Genomic DNA, 23,143 nt, shown 5'->3' with positions numbered 1-23,143 from the left:
ACAGGGGGAGTGTGAAAGACACACTAAACCTACCAAACAGGTTACCAAACAGGCTCTTATTTATTAGGCTCTTGTTTATTATCTTACATTCAGATATGCAACCTGAGAGAATTTACCTGAATGTCGCTCTTTGTCAAGTGTCTTATTTATCCCCATTCATATTTCAATGCATTGTAATTATTTAATTATACTTTTTATATTGTAATAACATGAGGTCTAATGCCCTCTTGATAATAGACTGGCTCTTACCTCACTTAAGAAAATACACTATGTATTTGTAAGACATGAATAGGCCTATACATGTGACCTTTAGTGAGGAAGTGGAAACATCCACACCTTATTCTTCAGTCTGCTGATGTCAGTCTCCTGTCAATCCATTTTTAAAATTCTCACCGAGATACATTAGAAGTAGAGAAGGTAACTATTAAAATCCTAGTATCTGGTGGCCATTAAGGCCCTGATGTACTGGCCGACAGCCGGTGTGTCGCCACGCTTCGGCCTTCGTCTGCCTTTTTTTGGTTGGACATGTTGAATTGGCGTCGGCGCAAGGAATCCATCTGATTGGCTATTTAGCTTAAAGGAATTAGTAAACGAGAAGAAAAAGACGGTAGTGAAGAAAGCAAACAAACGACTGTGAAAGCGCACAGAAGGCTCGTCTCATTTTTTTCATCTCATCTGATCAATCCAATACACAGAGCTATCAAAACTGACAAAAAATGTCTTCCGACGGGGAGTGAAGCAGAGGAACTGTAGCCTCTGTACTGCCGCTGCTGAATCGGGCAAACACTTTTTAGTTGTAGGTATCATAGCAACGTTTTTATCCGCTTTCCCTTTTTGAATGATGAGTAGATTACCGCCGCCTGCTGGTATGGAGAGTTATTTCCTCTTACGCAGGCGCAGAACAAACATGGTAGTTGGCCGTCATCTGTAGTCTTTGCGCTGTGTTCAAGTGCAATTTTTTTGGCCAAGACAAAGGCGACGTGAGGCGTTGCCACAGTCAGACCATTTCTTGGTTGTCTGCTTGGTGCGTCAGGGCCTTTAGGTGTACTTTCTGCTGCTGGGAGACTAGACATTCTCCTTGTGGAATGATTAAAGTTAGTTGATTTGCCCTGTGGAAACTAAGAATTAAGTGCTTGATTTACAAGTGAAAGCCCAGATCTAGGTAAAAGAAATTGCCTAAAGTATCTTTAGTGTTTACCCCATGAAGAAAATTATGAATTATGGCTTATTAAAAACTGGATAGAGAACATAATGTAACATTGTTTAGAGTTCATGTTCAGCTGCAGTGGGTGTGGTGAGGTCATTCAGATAGTTGTTACGTGTTACACATTCATCTTTCAAGGTGCAGCCTCGCTGCTGTAGAAGTCCCAGGTGTTGTGAAAGACACTTTAAAGTTAATTATTGTATTGGTTTATTATGTCCTCAAATCTTGATAAGTGACCCTCCCTGTATTTATTTTAGCTAGACACATTAAGTGAATGTTTTCTTTGTTTGCTTAGGTGTTTATATACCAATGTACTCTGACTGTTTGGATCTCAATCGCTGGTATCATGGGAAATCTGGATACATTGCCATCATCAGGCTGACAAAGGTATTGAAAGAAAGAAGTTGTGACATATTTGTTAGGTATGTGGTCATTGTGTTTTTGTTCCTAGAAAGCATTTTATGAACATCTTTGTCCTTTCTTGTTACCAACAGGGTAGAGTTAAAATGGTTTTAGAGAACTACACCCAGAACTTAACTGCGCCCACTGTGGGGTTTGACTGTCATGTGTCAGAACAGTTGCCTTCAGTATCTGCCAAAACCAGCTCCTTTCTTGCCTTCGAGAGAACCCAGGTAAGAAGAGGCATGTGACTGGTGATAAAAATCATACAGCACAGCTTTTCCCATTCTATATAGAAGTGGTTCTCAAATATTTAACAATAATGTACCTCTTTTGAATTTTCTTTTCATTCAAGTACCCCTTGACCAGCACAAAACATTTTCAGTAGAAAATATAACCTTGCTATCTAAAGAGGCACAATACAGCGCTAGCTGTCAGTGTCTAAACAACAATATTGTAACTGAAAAACACTTAAAGGCTACATTTCCAATTTTAAGAATCACTAAATCTATTCACTAATTTTATAGTATCATTATTTTAGGAATTATGCATGACTGATATATTTTTTTTTAAATATCTTACGTACCCCCTGCAGTACTCAAAAGTACCCCTAAGGGTATGTGTACCCCCATTTGAGAAACATTGCTACAAATGCATGTAAATTACACTGTTCCAACACACTATACTGATTTCATTGAAATGTTACACACATCCAAATGTTGTGGTGGTAGTGCACTATAAAGGCCCTTTCCCCCGGCCTAAAAAAACCCCCAGTAACATCTGGCTTTTGTTTTTGGTGGGAAAGGTTACAATCAGCCTTCATTCCCAGGAGAATAACTCTGCAGTTGTCACAGGTCTCGATTGGTTCCAGTGCCGATCGGCAGTGATCGAAACATGACGCCCGGGTGGACACGCTAATTTTGGCCCTTTTTCCAGCACGATGCTCGTTGCCTGTGGTGGTAGATGATGTTCTGTCATCTTGGCCACAAATCCGTCTCCGCCTAGCAGCGCTTGGACATCGCTTCATATTAGTCAGCACCGAGTTTGAAAGAGAGACTGAATAAGTAACAGATAAAGAGAAGCACCCGCCGTAACAGTTTGCTTTCTACTGTTTACTAACCCTGTTTTCCGGCGCATTCATGATGTTGAATGTGACACCAAAAGGCATACTCGCCTACTGGCAATGGGGAAGGACTCTATTGCCTATTTCTAGCATGTTTACCCACGCTTAAAACCCTGCAAATACATGCTAATTTTAGTGGAACAGGGGTATATGTCTTTCTGTGTGTACTTCCTTATGAGCAAAATATTGTTGAGTACTTTAATGCAAGAGTACATGTTAAGAAGGAAACATGGGCATAGACACCAGGCAGCTCAAGTGCGTCTTGCTTTGTCCTTGCAGTATTACATGTATGAGCTGCTAGATGATGGAAGTAATGTGATGACTCAGTCTCCCAGCGCTGCCCGTCCTATTGCCATTGTATCATTTTCATACACGGATACCAAAGCAACGATTGTAGCATCACAGGAGAAAAGGTTCTGTATCACTACAGCAACACATGTACTTTACCAAATACTATTTCATACAAATTAATAATTGTAATGTCAAATTGATCATTGTTTTCATATTTCTCTTTTCAGTGAGGTGAAAAATCTCGGTAAGTAAATATTGTTGCCAAAAAGATCCATTTACTGAAAATTGACTGTTATGAATTTCCTAATTGAATTTTCCACCACCACCACCACCAGTTTGTCATTACTTTCCATGGAGGGGTCAGCTTCAAATAGGCACCCTGTTCTATGATGTTGGGCTGAGGTCTACAGTGGCCTTAATCCCTGCAGAACTGTAAGTTAAAATGTGCAAATAGAAAATACACACCTTTTTTAAATTCTTAAATGTCTTTGATAATTTAGATTATAACCTATTTTCTGTACTTTGTCATATTTTTCCATTGTAGACCACCGGTGGTGAACATTGGCAGAGCCATTTCCATGTCAGATCTGAGACGGCTATTGCCAAGGGCTGTCTTTGAAACCTGCTATTCTGGTGAAGGTGTGTTGTTATCTCTGAAATATTTGGGAAAAAAACAGCCTTATTAACCAAGAGTTAGAAGTAGTATCTCAACAAAATTCTTAGATTTTTTTGAACATATCATTGATGAATTTTTTTATGTCTTTCAGTCTTTCTAGATGGCTTATACTTTAGTCTGTATGAGTTGGTTTCTTCTGAGGCAGAAGAAACCAACTCACTCCCTCTACTTCTGCGTGAGATCAAGGAGAAAGATCTTGTGAGTTTCTGTTTATTGTCAACCTTTCAGAGATTGTGGGGCTTAGGTTAGTCATTCCATAAAATGTAAAAAATAATCACAAATACCCTTCACGATTTATCAGAGCCCATAGTGGTGGTTTATTCAGTTTGGTTAACAGTCAGAAACCTATAGTATTCTATTTTAACTGATATGAAATGCAGGAAACCAAGCAAACCCTTACATTTGTACAGTTGTAACCAGCAAATGATTGGTATTTTTTTTTAATCAAAGAATGACAATTCATTATTAATAAATTAGTAATAAACAAACAATTATTTATTGTTGAAATTGTCAATAATTTTCTGTCAATTGACTAATCAATTGTTTCAGCACTGGAAATTCCCAGTCAATCCAATGAGTTTCTATGATATTTGTGTTAGATTTTCCTTGCTGTCCAACATCCAAAAACTATATCTGACAAACTTGCTCATTTATGCACAGGCTCTCACTATTCAGCTGAAAGATGGTGGTTTTCTTATCCTGTTGCACTCCTCGCATTTCCTCACATATGATGGTAAGATATAAAGATGATGACCGAGTACTATGTTGTCGGTCTCACGACAAAACCTGCTGAATTCTATATTTGTTTACAACCATGATTTACCTTCATATCAGCCACATACAGTATCTTTGTGTTTTTCCAGATACTGGTTCCAGTGCAACTGATGTCCTGCAAGGCATGTTTGTGTTTCCAGTCTCGCAGGTTATACAGACAGGTGATTACAGCATGTGTTTAACAGTGGATATTTTCATTTAATATGTTGATATATTTATAAATAGAAAAGCAGAGATTAAACAAGTACTTGTTCTTGATTTTTCACAGACACCAAATCTGGAGCGAAAAAGCCTGCCATTTCATCTGAAATACTGCAGGTTCTACAGGTGCTTAATTATGCAGAAGGCGAAGTTGAGAAAACACCCATTGACCCAAGTGAAGAACTGTGTGAAGTCTTGGCACAGCATATGCAGCGTTACGCAGCCCTGATAAATCCTGGGTTGGCATTAAGTCCTGCTAGGGAACTCAGCATCTTTCCAGATCAGTATGATGTGCCGGATGCCCACAAGCACCTCTACTCATGCCCAGAGTTGACTAACAGGGCATGGCAGAGCTTCAGGTCATACTTGAGCAAACCAGTCTCTTTTCAACTGCCATTGTCCAAAGCTTCAGAAATCCTGGCACCTAGACAAGAGGAGCGAATAGAAGACCTTGATGATGATGTCTACATCTGTCTGTCATCTCCCGAGGAGGCACCAGTCAATCCTGTTAGCATGGAGTCAGAGGACCAGTTGACAGGCCAGAGATCTCCTGTAAACATTGAAACGCCTGTTGACAGTTGTATAACAAGTGCTGCAGCACAAGTTGACGTAACAGCTGTGCCTCAGAATGTTGTACCAGATGATTTGCATGCTGGGGATGCTACTAAATACACTGGCAAATCTGATCTGACTGTGCTGATCAAAACTGATGACATGGGGGCAAAAAATGTCTCTCCCTCTACATCGGATGACCTTCCTGCAGAGCTGATTGTCAGCATCACTTCGGCAGAGCGAACTGTTACTGATGAGAGTTTAGGTATGATCAGTACTGTGTCTGCAACAATGCATAATGACATTCAACTTTCTGGTTTTTCAACAGCCAAATTACAAATGACAGGAGTGAACTCTCTGAATGATGAGACTGTTACAACCAAAAAGGTTTTGGATTGCCCTGAGTTCACCAATCTCACAAAAACACAAAAGAGGAAACTACGTAGGGGACATTACAAAGGTCGGAAAAGAGTATCTAAAGCGTGCGTTGAGACTCCAAGTTTACAAATACCAGTGGAGGATGACAACTTGAAGAGTCAGACAGAAGACCAGGCCAAGGAATCGTCGGGCCACCCACAGTTGAGTAATCCTTCTTGTATTGAGCAGAGGAAAGTACAGAGGCGAAAGTGCAAATTTAGAAAACCATCATCATCGGTTGATTTAGCAGTTGCAGAAGAGAACAAAATAGACCCTGGACAGCAGAGCGTTGAAAGCACATTTTTAATGGAACTTGAAGCTTTTCCTCAGAGAAAGAAAACGGAGCGCTGGGACTTAAAGCCGGTCATCAGCGAATGTGGAAGAATCTTGGTTCCTCATGGCTCTCTAGATTTTGCTGATCAGATTAAGTCTTTAAAGGATAAGATTCAATCTACAAAAGATGAACAAATGTTGGTTGATGCCTCTGTAAATGACACAGTCGAAATGGAGCAGGAGTCTAGCACTGCTCCAAAGACGGCAGTGAAAGAAACAGAGGCCACAACATCCAAGGATGGAGGAAACCATTTTCAAATTGTTGTTAGTGATGTTAATCCTGAACACAATATTTTGAGACCTTCAGATGATGGCAATGGTTTATTGACTTTGAATCAAGAGAGTACTGAACATTTTTCAAAGACTGATGGCACAGCAACTTCTTCCTCAGAAGCAGTTAAAGAAAATCATACTAATACTCTCTCCCCGGAAAAGATTGCCACAAAAGGTGAATTACTGTTGAGTAAATTGAAATCAGTTCTTCTAAGAGGAAAGAGAAAAATGGATTTCCTTGTGTCAAAGGAGATGACTGCAGATACTGCTCAAGACACTGAGCCCCATCTCAAGAAGGGCAAAGTTGACTCAGACACTGGGATGCTGAAGAGTAATTATACAATTACAAGTGTCCAGGACACCGATGTGTGTGTCAAGGAAGTTTCAAAGATGCTGTCAGTTGACCCTCTTTTTGCATATGCCCTAGGACTGACCCCCAAAGAGACACCAGATAAGATACAGAAAACTGAGAGTCAGGGTACTCAACAAAGGAAAGACTCATCAGAGACACAAGAACAAACCATTTTAGACAAACAATCTCAAATCATACACAGGCCTCCATCAATCTTTCCAAGAAGGGGAAGGATTAAAATGCTCAAAAAGCATCAAGGCGTCTCTGCAGATAATGTGAAAAAGAAATGTGAGTTCTATTTCAAAATTCTGAAATATGGAAATGGTATTTTGTGCATGATAGTTAACATACTTTCAGTATTGTGCATGATAATGAAACTGACTGACCATTTTCTTGGATCTGTCACCTTTGCAACTGTCTTCAGCCTGCTATCACTGCGCTTAGCTAAGTCTTGGCTAGTTCTTAGTTTGCTTTTGCTCTTCTCTTGCCTGTGCTGCATTTTTGCCTGTCCTATGCATCTGCACCCAAAAATGTTGTCATTGGCTTAATAAACCAATCCCTTTGTTTGAAACAATGGCATATTTTACAAGTTGGTGACAGGTCCCTTATAGTAAAACGTAGGTATATTGCAAATGCTTTCAATGTGCTACTTTTTATTTTCATGCTGTTTCTCTTTTTCTCCTCTGTTTTGTCTTCACAGGGTGGTTGCATTTTCAAACCCCAGCTTGTTATGCCAGTGAAAAACTCAATTACAAAGAGTGTACTAGGGATAATTCTGTCAGGAAGACTGTTAAGGAAAAAATGAACAGTGCTTGCTCATCTACAGATGCTTTGAACTTACTTGCTGACTTGGCACTCAGTGCCAGTAATGACCAGGTTCCACCACAACCAGACCCAGCACTTGAGAGAAAACCTGAGACAAGTTTGAAGAAGTGTGACCTTACAAAAGATGTTACCACTGCTGAACAAGAGTCAGTTCTTCATGCTCTGCTTAGACAGCCTGCTGCTAGATCCATGCAGCCTCTTGAGTCTCCTTCACCAAGCCATCTTATGGGAGGTAGTGAATTGGTTGGTTTGGTATCTAAAGAACATGCTTACTCATTGCCCCCATCTTCCTCTCTACTGTTGGGTTTGCCAGGTACACCCTTCCAGGTATCACCTTTAAGTGGTTCTACCAGACTGCTGCACCATCACCAGACAATGTATGGCGATGGAATTAAAACACTACACCCATCTGTCAGCCAGACAGACAGAAGTGAAAAGAACCACAGGACTCCAGAATATTTGAAAAAACAAATGGTGTGCAGAAGAAAGTTCAGACACTCCCGCACCTTTGTTGACAAGGATGGATCTATCCAAGTCACAAAGCAATGGAAAGAAAACTATGACTTTAAACTAGACAGCAAGTTCACAAATGACTCAAAGGATAGAACTATCGTCCGAGCCTTGCATGGGTACGTACGTATGTGTTACTTTTTTACACAAAGAATCTTAACATAAAAGTAAAAAAAGTATCTTTTCACATAATTTCAGTGCTATACTTGTTTGTATCTAGTTGAGAAATGTGAGCAATATGTGGTAATGTTGACTTTTAGGTCAGATTACATAATAACCAATTATTCAATTGAAAGAGCTAATTTTTTGTACATTTCACATCTTTGATAGCCCATGGGATTTCTCCATGCAAGACACCAGTGAAGAAGTGCAGCTCATCGTCCACATGTGGATTGGTCTGTTCTACAGCCGGTCCACAGCCAGGTTCTTTCATGTTGACTCATACCCATGTTCAGAAGAGAGTGATTCTTTGGAAATGCCTAGTGGAATGGTATCAACACTGGCTCAGTCTGAGCTCAAGGCTTATTCATTTGCTCCTTTCCCGAGTGTAACAGACACTTCAGACCCTTCGATTTCAAAAGCTTTGGACCTCAGCAAAAAACATGACTCTGTGTTGGACCAAGGATCTGTGGTTTTGGACTTGTCACTGAGAAACTCAAATGCAGAGATTGTTACTTCAGAGCCACAAGTCAACAGAAAAGAAACTTCTGTGTCCGGGGATCTGAAAGAAGCTATTGAAACATTGAAGACACTCAAGTCATCCATGGGATTACAGGAGGCAAGCAAAATTCAGGTTTGGTTCTAATGTTACGGTTACATTGAGTACATGTATTTAATGTATTTGTAATGATTTCCAGATGGTCTTTAGAATATAGAACAATTAAAGGATCAGATTTTTGCGCTTGTTAAGTAGTAATAGACATACATTAATCTGCATAATTGAGGGACTATCAACAAAGACTTATTGTAATAGGGTGAGTTGAATGGGACCATAGACTGTTTTCTGGCAGAGTGCTATGGTATCTTAATTGGGATCACAAGATCTCTCTCTCAAAATCCCCTCAGAACTTTTATACATAGCTCCAAACAGTTGTCTCTGCATTCTGCAATGGAGACTTTGGGCAGGGCTCTCTCGTCTCCATCCTCCCCTGGGATGCTAAAAAATCGTAGGCTCTGACGGACATTTAGAGTTAAATTCACTACCCCGGTTTATTCTGTCAACCTACCAGGTCCTACCGCCATCTGATATAAAGACTCTGAAATGCTATTTGGCACATATACCTGTTATTACACCTGGTATTAAAAATCCGTCCTGAGTAATCTGATCACGAGTAGACAGTTTTAAAGGTCCTATGACATGCTGGTTTTTAGACGTTTTCATATAGGCCTTTGTGGCCCCCTAATACTGTATCTGAAGTCTCTTTCCCAAAAATTCAGCCTTGGTGCAGAATTACAGCCACTAGAGCCAGTCCCACAATAGGGCTTTGACTTTTGCCCCAAAATCATATTCAAAGTTTGTTTGTTTATTAATATTCAAATATATTCAAATATTTATTAATAATATTTTGACCATTAAATGCCTTCAGTAAGACCTATATTGGTATAAGTTGTATATGTTCTATCCACCAGAGGGCAGTGTATCAGTCAATGTCAATAGGCACATTGCCGCAACTGTTTTTTTGAGGAAGGAATTTCGGAGCTTTCACCGTAGCCTACGTAAGTGGTCTGATGTTCATACTTGTGCGCTGGTGTGTGCATCGAGCCGGCGTGTGTGTGTGTGTGGGGAGTGTGTGTTGTGAGAGCGTGACAGTGATTACCTGTAGCTTCAGAGTGAGTAGCGACTCTAGAGTCCTAGTGAGAGAAACAAAGTGTCTCCCCTGTTCTTTCTGACCACGGTGGGAAATCTGTAGCAGGAAAAGTTAACCCTCTCCTTGATTTCATGTTGTTTATGGAGAAAGGGAACCAGGAAATGAGTCGGGGGGGGGGGGATGCGCTACCAAGCCGCGGCCAAGCGACGTGCGTCGCCGCGACGTGAAAAAGCCTCGGAATCTGAATTGAAAACAAGGTTTACAAGCAAACACATTTACAAAAAATAATGCCCATAACAGGTTCGAAATTCGAATATTAAGGGCTGCCTAATATTCGTTCGAATATCATTTTTTTAAATATTCAAATTATATTTGAATAACGAAGTTCGGAGTCAAAGCCCTGTCCCACAATGAGCTTTACTTAGGATGTGCCGTTTCTGTAGCTTTAAATGCTATTGAGGAGGAGAGAGGGGGGGGCAAAGTGGAAGGTGGGGGTGTGGCCTTGACCAACTGCCATGCTTCGCTTGTTTGTAAGCCATGATGTCGCTCTCTTTTTCATGGGTGGGCCAAATTCTCTGGGCGGGCAAAGCAGAGAAAGGGGAGGTAACCTTTCCCCTTATGACCTCCATAAGGGGAAGATTCCAGATCGGCCCATCTGAGCTTTCATTTTCTCAAAGGCAGAGCAGGACAGGGCTCGGTTTACACCTGTCGCCATTTCTAGCCACTGGGGGACCATAGGCAGACTAGGGGAACTCATATTAATGTTAAAAAAAAAACTCATAAAGTGAAATTTTCATGCCATGGGACCTTTTAAGTACATATGGGAAGTCACCCACGACGCATTGAGGTCGCTTTGAAATCCAATCACCACATTCAGAGGTGGTCTGGGCCACATATGACCACATTCTTTTAGCAGTGTGTACATAGTGTACAACAGTGTGGGCCACATTAAGGACCGTGTACTCAACTATGAGCAGTACTACCTACTCATTTTAAAGTATTTCTCAAGTCACAGAAACCACAGAGTAAATTGTGCGTTTTGGATGTTATTATCATACTGTCTGTGATGTGTCGGTGTTTTTGTTCCGGTGCTACCTGCTCTTAAATATCCCTGGATTTCTGGAGCTCTGTGCCCTGCGGTTGCCTGTAAAAAGCTGCCGGTATACAATAACCTAGCCAAAAATAGGCAGCATCCTGGATAACTCCAGACAGGGAGAGTCCAGCTACTAACCAGGAGCACAGAAATGAGGCTAACTACGTATAGTTGGTGCCATTCTGCCTCCTGTACAAGCCTCAGCTCCTCCACCAAAGGTGACTATCCACTATTCAGTGGCTAGTGTTCAGCTAGACAAGGGCTGCCCAACTAACCATGTACCAGGCCCATTATTCTTTTTTTTTTGTGGGTGGTGATCCCAGAACAGAAAAGGCCATGCCGCCTGTGTTTGAGCTCAGACTGGCAAAGCTGTATAGCTTATATGTGATCCTGTGTACACTACCCTCCAAGTCTTGGCTTCAAGAGGGAGCCCCATATTTCAGATAAGTTGACTATGTCCTGTTATGACCTGCTCATAAGGGTGTTCAAATCACTCCTTTTTTGGCCATGGACCAATTTGCAATGGGAGACCCTACCAATAACTATTGTCCCAGACAACCCAACTCCCATGCAGTCTAATGCAAGTCCATCCCAGCTTCCTGACGATGCCTCCTATGCTCCTAATGGTTTGCACTATATAAGCCATATACCAGAAGAAGTATTGATGTTTGTGTACTTATTTTCGAGAGCCCTGTGCAGTGTCAATCATGTACATACTTGTGCTGCACTCTGGTAATGTGCACATTCCACAGATGGACTGCACATACCATGCTTCTGTAGTCCACCATGATGGCTACAGAGATTTAATCAAATGAAAGGGAATGGCATCATACATCTTATTTATTGTATTGGGACTGATGGGCATAAAGTAGACAGAAAAGCAGGCAAATGTAATGCCAAAATGGGTACTTTGTTTATGACTGATGCGCCTGCATGTCAGCCAGCCACTATTTGACCTTATTTTACTTCTGTTAATGACAGCTAGCTTTGTTATTGTGATTTACAGTATTCATTGTTTGAATTGCTGGTGCATTATTGTCATAGTGACCTCAAAAAACCATGGCAAAACATTGAAAAACTCACAGAGAGAAACAGTAGTTACGGTTTTCACACAAAATATATATGTAATTATTCTTATTCTGTTTTCTTTTTCTTTTTTCAGTGTAACAAAAAAAAAGTACACTACACAGAGATTATCAATGAGATAAATGATGCCGGAAGCACCTATGAAAGTAAGAGGAAAATAGCTGGGAGCCTGGAGAACACCGGAGTACCATCTTGTAAAGATGACCGAACATTCATTCTTGTTCAAGACGAGATGAAAAGTGTATCTGTTCAGCCAGAAAATAAACCAACTGCTTCAGGAATTGGCCATGTGTTACATGGATGCAACAATGAGAAGACAGATATGAAAGATGGCATTGGAAACGAGAGAAAAAAAGCTGGAACCCTGGAGCACACTGATGTACCATCCTGTAAAGGTGACGAAACATTCATTGTTGTACAAAAAGAGATGGAAAGTGTATCTTTGCCGCCAGAAAATAATCCGACTGCATCAGGAATTGGCGATGTGTTACATGGATGCAACAATGAGAAGACCGATATGAAAGATGGACTTGAAAATAAGATGAAAAAAGCTGGGAGCCTGGAGTACACTGATGGACCATCTTGTAAAGGTGACAAAACATTCATTGTTGTACAAAAAGAGATGGAAAGTGTATCTGTTCAGCCAGAAAATAATCTGACTGCATCAGGAATTGGCCATGTGTTACATGGATGCAACAATGAGAAGACAGATATGAAAGATGGCATTGGAAACAAGAGAAAAAAAGCTGGAACCCTGGAGCACACTGATGTACCATCCTGTAAAGGTGACGAAACATTCATTGTTGTACAAAAAGAGATGGAAAGTGTATCTGTTCAGCCAGAAAATAATCTGACTGCATCAGGAATTGGCCATGTGTTACATGGATGCAACAATGAGAAGACAGATATGAAAGATGGCATTGGAAACAAGAGAAAAAAAGCTGGGAGTCTGGAGCACACTGATGTACCATCTTGTAAAGGTGATGAAACATTGATTGTTGTACAAAAAGAGATGGAAAGTGTATCTGTTCGACCAGAAAATCAGATTGCATCAGTAATTGGCCACGTGTTATATGGATGCAACAATGAGAAGACAGATATGAAAGATGGCATTAAATATTCAGAAGCTACAGCAATGAATTTAGTGCAAAAACATGGAAAGGATTCATCAAAATCTGTGACAGTTGTAGAGGTAGACTCCAACAAAGAAGCAAGCGATGTGGTTCTTACAGTTAAGCATGATGCAATTGAATCCAAAGATGGGGAAAACTTGGAAGTGAAAGAAAGTCCATACCAACAAGGAAATGTAGAACCTTATCCAAAAGTGATTCTTGCAGATGACGATTCAACAAACAAAAAGTCAGGTATAGTCTGCAATGGATATATTTTGGAAAATGAGAAGCCGTTACCTGGGGAGGAACCTATATCAGTCTCACCAGGCAAGGTTGAAAATGTTAAAGATGTAGATTGTTGTACAGTCTACAAAGGTAAAGTGATCAAAGATGAAGATCCCTTTGGAAAAGAAAATGGATTTGATGAGAAAGACAGTTGTGTTTCACCTGTGGAAGCTAATAGTGAATTGAGTGATCAACCACTACCTATGAATTGTGATGGCCCAGATTCAGTAAAGAAGGATTGGATTACAGAGTGTAATCAGAAACCGCCATTTGAGGAGCAACCACCTAAAGACAACAACAAAGAAGATGTCTGCCATGATTTGCAGTTAAGAAAGCTGTGTGCAAATGGCAATGTGTTGACAGATGAACATGCCATTTCAGAAAAATCTCCTCACGCTTCATCAGAAATGGAGCCTATTTCTAACGAACCTGCAATTCAGGGAAATTCAAAAAAATACATTTGTTTGGCAGATAAGGCACATCAGAAGGCAGCATTACCAATGTCTGATGAGAACAACTGTTTGTTAGATGTTTCTAACGCAAATGGGTCTATTCCACAGACAAATGACCGTGTTGAAACCGAATGCCAAAACAAAGTAATGGCAAACTTCAATTTAATTAGTGTTGATCATGAAGATGGGGATACCCATTCAATTGAGGGAGATCAAAAAGTTGTAAACACAACTGAAAAAGAACTATTTTATCATCAGGCTCATTCACCTCAGTTTGAAGCTGACGCTGCATTGACTAAAGAAACAGACATCAAACAGATTGCAAAAACAAATGAGGGATTGGAAAAGATCAGTATTGTGGGTTTAATTCCATTTATTGGACTAGACACCTCCAGAGAGGATACAGTACAACAACATGACACACACTCACAAGGCAAGGTTGAAGAAGTTGACCAGGAAGAAATACCATTTATTAGTAAAACTACCTACCCTGAAACTGTCCAACCCACAGGGTTATGCAGTACATCTCAAATGTACCGTAAAAAGCCAGAACTGTCTGCTGGCAAAATATCACTTTCACTTCTTGATGCAAGTGAAACCAACCAGCCAGTGGTCTCGGGAAGTGAGTCTGATGACCGGTGCCCTACCCCAACAATGGACGAGAAACCATTTGAGTATTTAACTCGCTCTGGACCTAGTAATACTAGTGCTTCTGCTTTTAGTGGTAGTGAAACCTCCAAAAACATGACTCAGAAATGTCTTAGTACAGGCTCAACATCCAGAAAGGATGAGGTGCCTCACAAGTCTACGTTTAACCGTGATGCCACCCGTCATCATGATCTTGAACTAAGAACTCATAGAGTTCTTCAAAGTATAGACAAGTTCCGCCACCAAACGAGCCACACTAAAACATCCAGCCAGATTGAAACGGCTGAGAAACACTCTCTTGATCAAACCCCTAACCCCAAAAACAAGTACATCCCCACTTGCTTCACCACAAGCCACATTTCATCTGACTTTAAGGACAAGAAAATGCAATGCAATACAACACCAGCAGTGGTGTCAGCCTCTACCTCACCAGAACTGCAAACGGAATCAACAAGTAACTTTCTCATTTCACCTTTCAAAAGTAAATTAGAGGAAGTACTCGGTGTAAAGTTGCAGCTAAAGAAAACTAACTCACCAGTTCATCAACACCATTTTGAAAGAATAGATAAATTACAGGAAACCTCTGTAGGGCAAGATTGTCATCCCTACAGATCTGTTCCCTGTACTGAGAGTTTGCAAGCCATTAAACCAAATATTGACCAAGGTAGACATAAAACCTCACAGAGCAATTTAAGTCATGACTTACGTTCATACAGTCAGCGTCCTGTCATGGCAGTGAAACCATCCAAGACTGATGAATGTCAAGCAGATTGCATCTCTAAAGACAGACAAATTGAAAATGCTGTAATGTCCCATTTTTCTGTCAATAAACCAACCGAAACCCTCGTAGTCACATACACGATACCTACTACCATGTTCTTGGAGAAAAAGACAGAAAGTCTCAAGGAAAACTCTGAAGAACTAAATGATTATAAGCAAGATGCCAGTGAGCTTTCTTCAAAGAGCAGTTGGTTATCCAATGTAAGTGACAGTAAATCTAACTCAGATAAAGCTAAATGTGTGCTTCAAGATCCTTTAAAGCCGCACCAAGGAAGGGACATTTCAAAATTAAACAATATTCCTTTATCATCTTTCCCCGCGCAGGCTTTTGAATCTGCAAAAAAAATCTCTAAACTTGTTGATGGAAACCAAGGTTTCATTAAATATAGTTTAGTTGAGAAAGTTGGGCAAACAACCAAAGAGAGTATTGAGATTGATCAAAAAAACTGCTCAGATGCATCAACTTCACATGTGGTTTACAAAGATGGTGGCATAATAGATGACAGTCTCTTCCTGGGACCTCAAAGCTCACTCGTGTGCACGGTCTATAACACCAGCAGGAAGAGATCCTATTCTTTCCTGGAGCAGGTTTCTCAGAGGTGCCTACAAGATGACCCCACTGAGGCGTCAATGGAGCAGGAGTGCCTTATCTTCTCAGAACAAATGAAACAGCTTTTGAAAAGGAGTAAGAGGGGACCCGTCCGCCAACAGGGCACAAATGACGAACTGAATTTGTCTTGCGCCAGTCCTGTGACTGTGCACTTTTGCAGTCTAGAAGAGCAGGAGGATTCAGTGGATCACTTGAATGCAAATTTAGATGCACCGTCACTTGTTGGACAAAAAATTAAGGTAAACATGTCTGACAGGAAAAAGACTACAAAGGAAGACAAGACTCATCCTCCAAATGTATCTCGGGCAACAGGGAACCCCATGGAACATGCTGGAGTTTCTGCTGTGACTTCGGAGTGTGTCAGGCTGTACGAGGCAATGATGAATGATGTTTGTGCTGTCAAAAAGGTCCCATCTAGACCACGCAAACACTTCAGAATGCAAAGAAGTTACCCAAAGGCTGAACCAAGTAACCATTTTGACTTTTGTGATCAAATGAAGCGAGAGATGGATGAGAGTTTCCGCAGTAATCTGAATTCAGTTGTGAAGAAATCCTGTAAAACAAAGTACAGATTCTACGTACTATTGACGTCAGATGATGCCTTCTTTGAGGAAACCAAGGTAAGACAAGTTTTCAACAAACTTCTAATGCAATATTTAAATATATACTATTTCTTTCAAAGATATACTATTTAAAGCTTGCATTCCTTAACTAACTGAAGTGATAAGTCACCCAAAATGCATTGTATGACAATGTCACACTCATCCCCTGTACAGAAGATGCCAGTACAAATTTGTTGTCTCCTCAATCGAGATCAGAGGTTGTGGTCAGCTTGTACTTTAAGTTGGTGTCACGGCATAACCACAACCCTGGGAAAACTTATACTATCGTTACGTCTATGGGATTCAAGGGTTTTGGCTGAAACTACAGAGCTAAACACTTGGTTTGCCAGGCCACAGGTAAAATGGATGGGCCTACCTCTCGTCCTTGGCTCCGCTCCATCAGCTGACCAGCTCTCTCTCAGTGGTCCAACGTTGATCAGCCTTGATGCTCCGTTGACAGTTCATTTGTAGACATTTAAGACGCGGACAATAACATTAACACACTTGATGGGGGGGGTAAAGGATTCTTTTGTCATGACATTCAGAAATGCGTCTTTTATCCTCCGACTGTCCCTCTCAATCTGTCCTCCACTTGCGCTTTGTAAACTCCTAGCTGCTGTGACGCAGGTAAGCCACACCCATCTCAGCCTAGCAACCAATAAGTCAATTGTGCCGTGACATTTAGCATAGTGGAAATTATTCATGCAAACTTCTAAGTCTACTTCTGCAGAATAATTCTCTGCTGTCCATCTGTATGATCAGTATGTTCCCACAGTCACAATATAGCTAAATTAGTGCTGTCAAACGATTAAAATATTTAATTGCATTAATATCAATGTCAACTCGCAATTAATCGCACATTTTTATCTCTTCTAAATGTCCCTAGATTTCTTTTTGTCCAGTTATTTTTTCTCATTTTAATGCTCTTATCAACATGGAAAAGTGGATCGGCTTGCTTTGTGCTTTTGTCGCCTGGCTTTGACGAGGGGGCGGAGAATTCTCATCAGCTGTGTGCTTGGCCATCAAGTGGTATTTCAGACTGGACGTGCTGCGATGATAGCTCAGTTCACAACAACGAAACACACAGATCACTTTGGTCTTATCAATGGAGCCATTTAACAACCTTCAGAATCTTATTGGCATCCATTTCGGCGTCTCGCGCTCGCCATTCACTCAAAACGTAACGTTAGCCTACTACTCTTTGGCCGGCTCGCAAGCCCAAACAAGTGTGTGCGGCTGTCTGTTTTGTTTCAAGTCTAGCTAGATCCGGTGTGGTGTTGTTTTTCTAACGTTACTAGTTGTTGCAACAGCATGTGAAAAAAAACTACAAAGTTTGCTATGCCAAAAAGAACGTTAATCTCACGATAAAATTGACGCCGTTAAAATGGGTTTGCGTTAACGCCGTTAATAACGCGTTTAACTGACAGCACTAAGCTAAATATACTGCTTCTTACTCAGTCCTCAAACACTATCTAGTACAACTATGCTGTACTACACTTACACATTTACTGTCACATATTTAGTAAAGATAAAGACAAATGAACAAACATTTAAATAAGGTGGTAATTTGAGCTTGAGTGATTAGTCAGACCAGCCAGGAAACATGTGGCGTCTCAGCCACATTCTTTCACTGTGGCCTGCCACGCCTGATCTTTCAGCGTCTTTTCCTTTATTCCTGGGCAATATGGCCAAAATCTTCTATCTCGCTATAGGTAATTTCATATCTCAATAACGTTATTTATCACAATATAGCATGTTTTCTGGTAATTCAATAAATATTTAGTCTATATGAAATAACCCCATTTTGTATACTCGTGTAGGGCTGTCATGAGACAATCAGCTCATGAGACAAAATATGACGAAATATGACTAGAAAAATGATTCAATCAAAAGTCACAAAATAAAAAACGAGCACTGTGAAAGGTTTTGCCACAAACTCAAATGACTGACTTCTCTCCTGTATAACTAACCTCTTTAGACCTAATAACTGCAGCGTGAGCTTCTAACTTCTAATTGAAGCTTTGTATGACCTTGTAACTGAACTACTTTAGTTTCCTCAATTAAAAAACAAAAACCGTAAAAAAAAAATAGAGTTTTTTTTAGTCTTGACACTGCTCAGCCTAAGATATGGTCAGTTTTTTTTCAGGAATATGAGCATGTCTACGTTTTCTGGCAGTCGAGACCTTTGGGCACTAACTATTGGCGTTTTTCCATTTCACTGGTACCTGCTCGACTCGCCTCGACTCGACCATTAAGAAAAAAAGTCCCTGGTACCTGCTAACAGGTACTTTTTTTTAGTACCACCTCCGTCGAGGTTCCAAGCGAGCTGAGGCGATACCAAAAAATTACGTGAAAACCTGCAGACTACTGATTGGTCGGAGAGAATCGTCACTAATCACTGCGTCATCATTGCTAGCGACAGACGGGGGTGTCCTGAACAAACCCGTCATTTTAAATAGTTTAGCCAGCGATGTTTATTTTTGCTTTCTCCAGCTTCTTTTGAAACAAAATTTTTTCTTCTGGCTGTGGCAACAGCCACATGCCGAGAGTCAAACAGACCTTCGATGTTCTGTGTGTGTGTGTGTGTGTGTGTGTGTGTGTGTGTGTGTGTGTGTGTGAGGTCACGGCAGTTTCCTGCAGCGGCGCTATGACGACCAGCCACGTTCGCCTCACGCATGAGGTGGTACTAAATCTGCAATGGAAAAAGGAAGACGTGGCACCGCGGTCGAGTCGAGCGTCTCCTGCAGTTAAAAAATGGTTGAATAACCATCAAACACTCTTTGTGGAGACAGATGCTCTTTTCTTCTCCTCTGCATTTCATTCATTGCAGCAGCAAACAAGGAAGTAGCTACTCCGATATCGATTTATGACCATTTTAAGATGAGGGGAGAACATTTCTCTTTGTTTAATATAATTATAAGTAAAGGTAGGCTTTAATTTCAGCTTCCCTAATTATTTTAGAGAGAGAGAGAGAGGAGACTGAACTGCAGGCTGCAGACGTGTGTCTCGGCCGAGTAAGAGGGAGAGCAGCGGTACCCTCTGAAATCTGTCATAACTGCTTTGAATCCAAACTGATCACAACCTCTGAACTTTATAATGGACTGTCTACAAACATTCTACTGCTTTTTCAAGCCTATGGGGGTGAGTGTTTCATCACCACCTGATACATATTGTGTGGAGTATCATTGAAAGAATATTCCCGAGGTTTTTAAAAGGGGTTATTATCCAGACACGTGTGCATAAGCCAAGACTGAAGCATGTCCAGCATTTCATGTCCCCACACATGCGCAGTAGCCTACAGTAGCGGGGAGTTTCTGCATCCCTAGGCTCATTGATTATGATTCACCGGCTACTGATGTCATGTACCAAAAAATGGTCATCTGCCTGGCTGATTGCTGTCTACTCTACATGCAAATACAATCGTACACAGACACATTAGATGAATACCAGGCCTCTTGGGTTCTCCAGCACATTGTTTCGTTGCCGGCGGTTGTGTACATTTCTCCGTTCATGCAGCACGCTGTTTAAGGTTGAGCTTTGTTCCCTCCTTGTCTCGCCTGGGGCCAGGCGGCTGTAGCGGCTTCTCCAGCAGGCTGAGCAGGGCTGCCTGCTTCCTCCACCCGGGCCACATCGCTACCTGGATGTGTGACGGCTAAACGAAAAAAGGGAACACACCGAATCTCTAGATGAGCCACAGCCAAGATGGGGTTAGCTGAGTCTGGCGAACATACAAGTGGTCTTAAACCTTCTGATACCACTAGGTGCAAACTCTAAAACGGTCCGTGTGGCAACGCATATATCACGAACAATTCCTATTGTTACATGACTTAACCGCGCTTATAGTTAGATAAAGTTGTGGAAAATAAATACTCTGAACCAAGCAATCAGCTGTTTCTGAACAGGCACGCGCTCCAAACGGGCACTAGTATCAAAGAAATGCTGAATTCAAGGATGTCATACAACCCTTTTTAATAACCTTTGTACGTATTTGCAGTCACAAAATATATGTAAGCAAGTCAAGACAGGTGATTCATTTGAATGCTAAAGCAGTGTAAGACTTGCTAATGGAAAAATAATGGCTTAATAAATGTGGGTAATTTCTCTGTGTTTTCAAAAGGCACAGTTCGAGGCAGAAGGCCACACTGCTGTACAGCCATCCGAGTTCTTCCTTGGTGAGGGTAGTTCTTCATCTCTACTCATCATCCTCAGGAATGAAGACATTGCAGAGCACATTTGTGAGGTAATTGATCAGCTGATTAAAAAAAAAAGATCCTGAGAGGACTTTTGCAATAGGTAATCATGAATTAATTACCGTATTCTGCTATCTAAGATCCCGCATTTGCTCGAGCTGAAGAAGTCCCCAGGTACACAGTTTGCTGGAATTGACGAACCAGATGATGTCGTGAATCTCACCCATCAGGAGCTCTTCACGAGGGGTGGCTTTGTAATGTTCGACAGAGCTGCACTGGAGTCCCTCAGTTTTTGTATGTGCACCTTTAAATAAATATTAGCTTTTTGTTGTTTTGAGATATTGTACTGTGAGCAGCCAGTTTAACGTATGATATCAATTTTGTATGAATTTTAAGGCAAAATGAAAAAAATGTCAGAAATCTTGCAAGAGCGAAGCAGAACGGGGAAGTGGAAATGGATGTTGCACTACAGAGATAGCCGTCGGCTGAAAGAAAATGCAAGGTAGGGGTCAACTTTGGAAAAATATTTCTCACCTCCTACTTTTACAGGTGTTCTAATGTCTTGTCTTGTCATATCTAAAGTTTGTTTTTGCTAACTGACCTCCTGGCATCAACCACAATGTGTTCCATATTTCCTCTTTTATATTTAAATTTAGATCTCTTTCACAGATTTTAAATTACCGTAAAGAGTGTTTGCCATAATTTTATGCTAATTGTGCACTTACATGAAAGCCTTTCTGTTAAAGTGTTGCTTGTCTGAACACGATCTCTCCTCTCATATTCAGGTTGAGTGCAGAGGCAAAAGAGAAGAAGCACTTCCTAAACTGGTGCCAAGAAGCTGGAATATTGGAGGTCTTGCCTTATCATGAGTGTGACCTCATGTCCAGAGAGCAGCCTGACTATCTCACGTGTTTGGTCCGTTTGCAGGTCCAGAATATATCAGCCCGTTACCCTGTTTTTATAACCGGTGAGACACTAATGAACTAATACATTAACTGTACCTTAACATTTATTGAGTCTCATGATATTGTGGTTTTGTTTTTAAGGTGTTGTTTGTAAAATGTTATAAACCTCTCTAATATATAATTAAAAGCAATTGCTCTCAATGCTTTAGTGTATCAAATCGACCATGTTAATTGGACATTAAAAAGAGCCGCAAAAGTTACATATTACTCGCTGAGTTTCTGCTGCGTCTGGGTTAGTCTCGCTTTGCCAGACCTTCCTCCACAGCGCTGCAAAGGAGGGTCTAGCTAGTCCACACAGCATTCTGGGATTGGAGAGAAACGTGTTCTGGTGTATTGGCATGTCTTTAAACGAGTAACAATCGTCATGTGTGGTGCTAAGCGCCGCACAGAGCTTCGGTGCCGCTGCAAAATAGCCTCGGGAAGGAGCTTGTTTTGGTGGAACGTGTACGTTCAAAAGTTGTTTTAGTCGTGCAACAGAAAACTCAGATTGGAGAGATAGTCTAGCTAGCTGTCTGGATTTACCCTGCAGAGATCTGAGGAGCAGTTAACCATAGTCCTCATAAATCGACTGGAGTTTAAAATTCCAACACAAAGAAAGCGTTAGGTAACGGAAATCCAGCCAAAAAGAAGGACATACGGCGGAACTTCCCGGCGGCAACAGGGCAATCCTGGAAGTGGAACGTCGTGGAAATAGAATACGTCTGGGTTAACCTGTAAAGGTTTTACAAGCAGAATAAGCTTTTTTAATTCCTCACATACAGTACAATGTAGTAAAATTCAATCATTGCATTTAACCCATCCTAAGCATTAGGAGCAGTGGACAGCCTGGGGAGCAACTTGGGGTTCTGTGTCTAGTTATTGTACATTGCAAAAAGGAATGACATGTTTTTCTTCTGTATTCTAACAGATACAACAACAGACAGCGCATTTGGAAAGAATGGAATTTTAACAATGACTTTCGACTCTTTCCTGACGTATTCTCCAAGCAAACCAATTACAGCCTGACTTGGAAAAAGTCAGATGGACACACTTAAGCTGTGCTAAATCAAGAACAAAACAATGGAAAATTCACTGGATGTAAGGAGAACCCAGTAATTTACCATTTTATGGTGATTTAAAACATACTACAATTAATATTTTTCTTGTGTTGTCAGTAAAGCTCTTTTACATCAAGCAATAATTATTCATTTATGGTTTGACATGTTTTTTGTTTCATTTTTCGACTAAGTTATCATTAAGTTAATGGATTGACAATGCCAATATACAGACTGTATATACTGCATTTTGTATTATATTTTTTATTGTAAATTGTTTTTACAGTGTGTTTTATTTACAGTCCTGAGTTTATACATTTGCAGCACAATCATTACTATTTTTAGATAAAAATCGACAAAATTGCAACAAAATTTAATTAGGATGTTTTCTGTTTCATATATTGAAGTATACTACTGCACACTGTTAAGGTTACGTACAATGATTCTAAAGTCTTGGTTGTTAAATTGTTTTAACATAATTACTAAGCACTTAATATTTCATGACATGTACAAAGCAATTTGACTAAGAATAAAGCGGTTTCATTAAT

General features: G+C 40.6%; 1 protein-coding gene across 3 annotated transcripts in view; it reads left to right on the top strand.

Annotated features, from left to right (window-relative positions):
- tasor2 (transcription activation suppressor family member 2) overlaps positions 1-23,143 on the top strand; it is a 25,511-nt gene extending 2,368 nt beyond the window's left edge. The window contains exons 5-22 of one of the 3 annotated variants that reach the window (XM_078257335.1): positions 1,500-1,591; positions 1,699-1,836; positions 3,006-3,139; positions 3,245-3,261; positions 3,353-3,449; positions 3,562-3,656; positions 3,785-3,891; positions 4,354-4,426; positions 4,557-4,628; positions 4,736-6,883; positions 7,296-8,049; positions 8,261-8,708; positions 11,994-16,424; positions 20,524-20,646; positions 20,737-20,890; positions 20,993-21,098; positions 21,382-21,563; positions 22,469-23,143. In XM_078257335.1, coding sequence (XP_078113461.1) covers positions 1,500-1,591; positions 1,699-1,836; positions 3,006-3,139; positions 3,245-3,261; positions 3,353-3,449; positions 3,562-3,656; positions 3,785-3,891; positions 4,354-4,426; positions 4,557-4,628; positions 4,736-6,883; positions 7,296-8,049; positions 8,261-8,708; positions 11,994-16,424; positions 20,524-20,646; positions 20,737-20,890; positions 20,993-21,098; positions 21,382-21,563; positions 22,469-22,566 — 9,269 coding nt within the window. In that variant the 3' untranslated portion in view covers positions 22,567-23,143. Of the gene's footprint in view, positions 1-1,499; positions 1,592-1,698; positions 1,837-3,005; positions 3,140-3,244; positions 3,262-3,352; positions 3,450-3,561; positions 3,657-3,784; positions 3,892-4,353; positions 4,427-4,556; positions 4,629-4,735; positions 6,884-7,295; positions 8,050-8,260; positions 8,724-11,993; positions 16,425-20,523; positions 20,647-20,736; positions 20,891-20,992; positions 21,099-21,381; positions 21,564-22,468 lie in introns of all 3 variants that reach the window. The other 2 variants (XM_078257334.1, XM_078257336.1) reach the window with 2 other exon arrangements.

Source organism: Sander vitreus, chromosome 8 (assembly GCF_031162955.1).
Source record: "Sander vitreus isolate 19-12246 chromosome 8, sanVit1, whole genome shotgun sequence".
Classification (NCBI taxonomy): Eukaryota; Metazoa; Chordata; class Actinopteri; order Perciformes; family Percidae; genus Sander; species Sander vitreus.
Note: the sequence above shows the minus strand (reverse complement) of the source record. Positions and strands in the feature narration are given on the sequence as shown.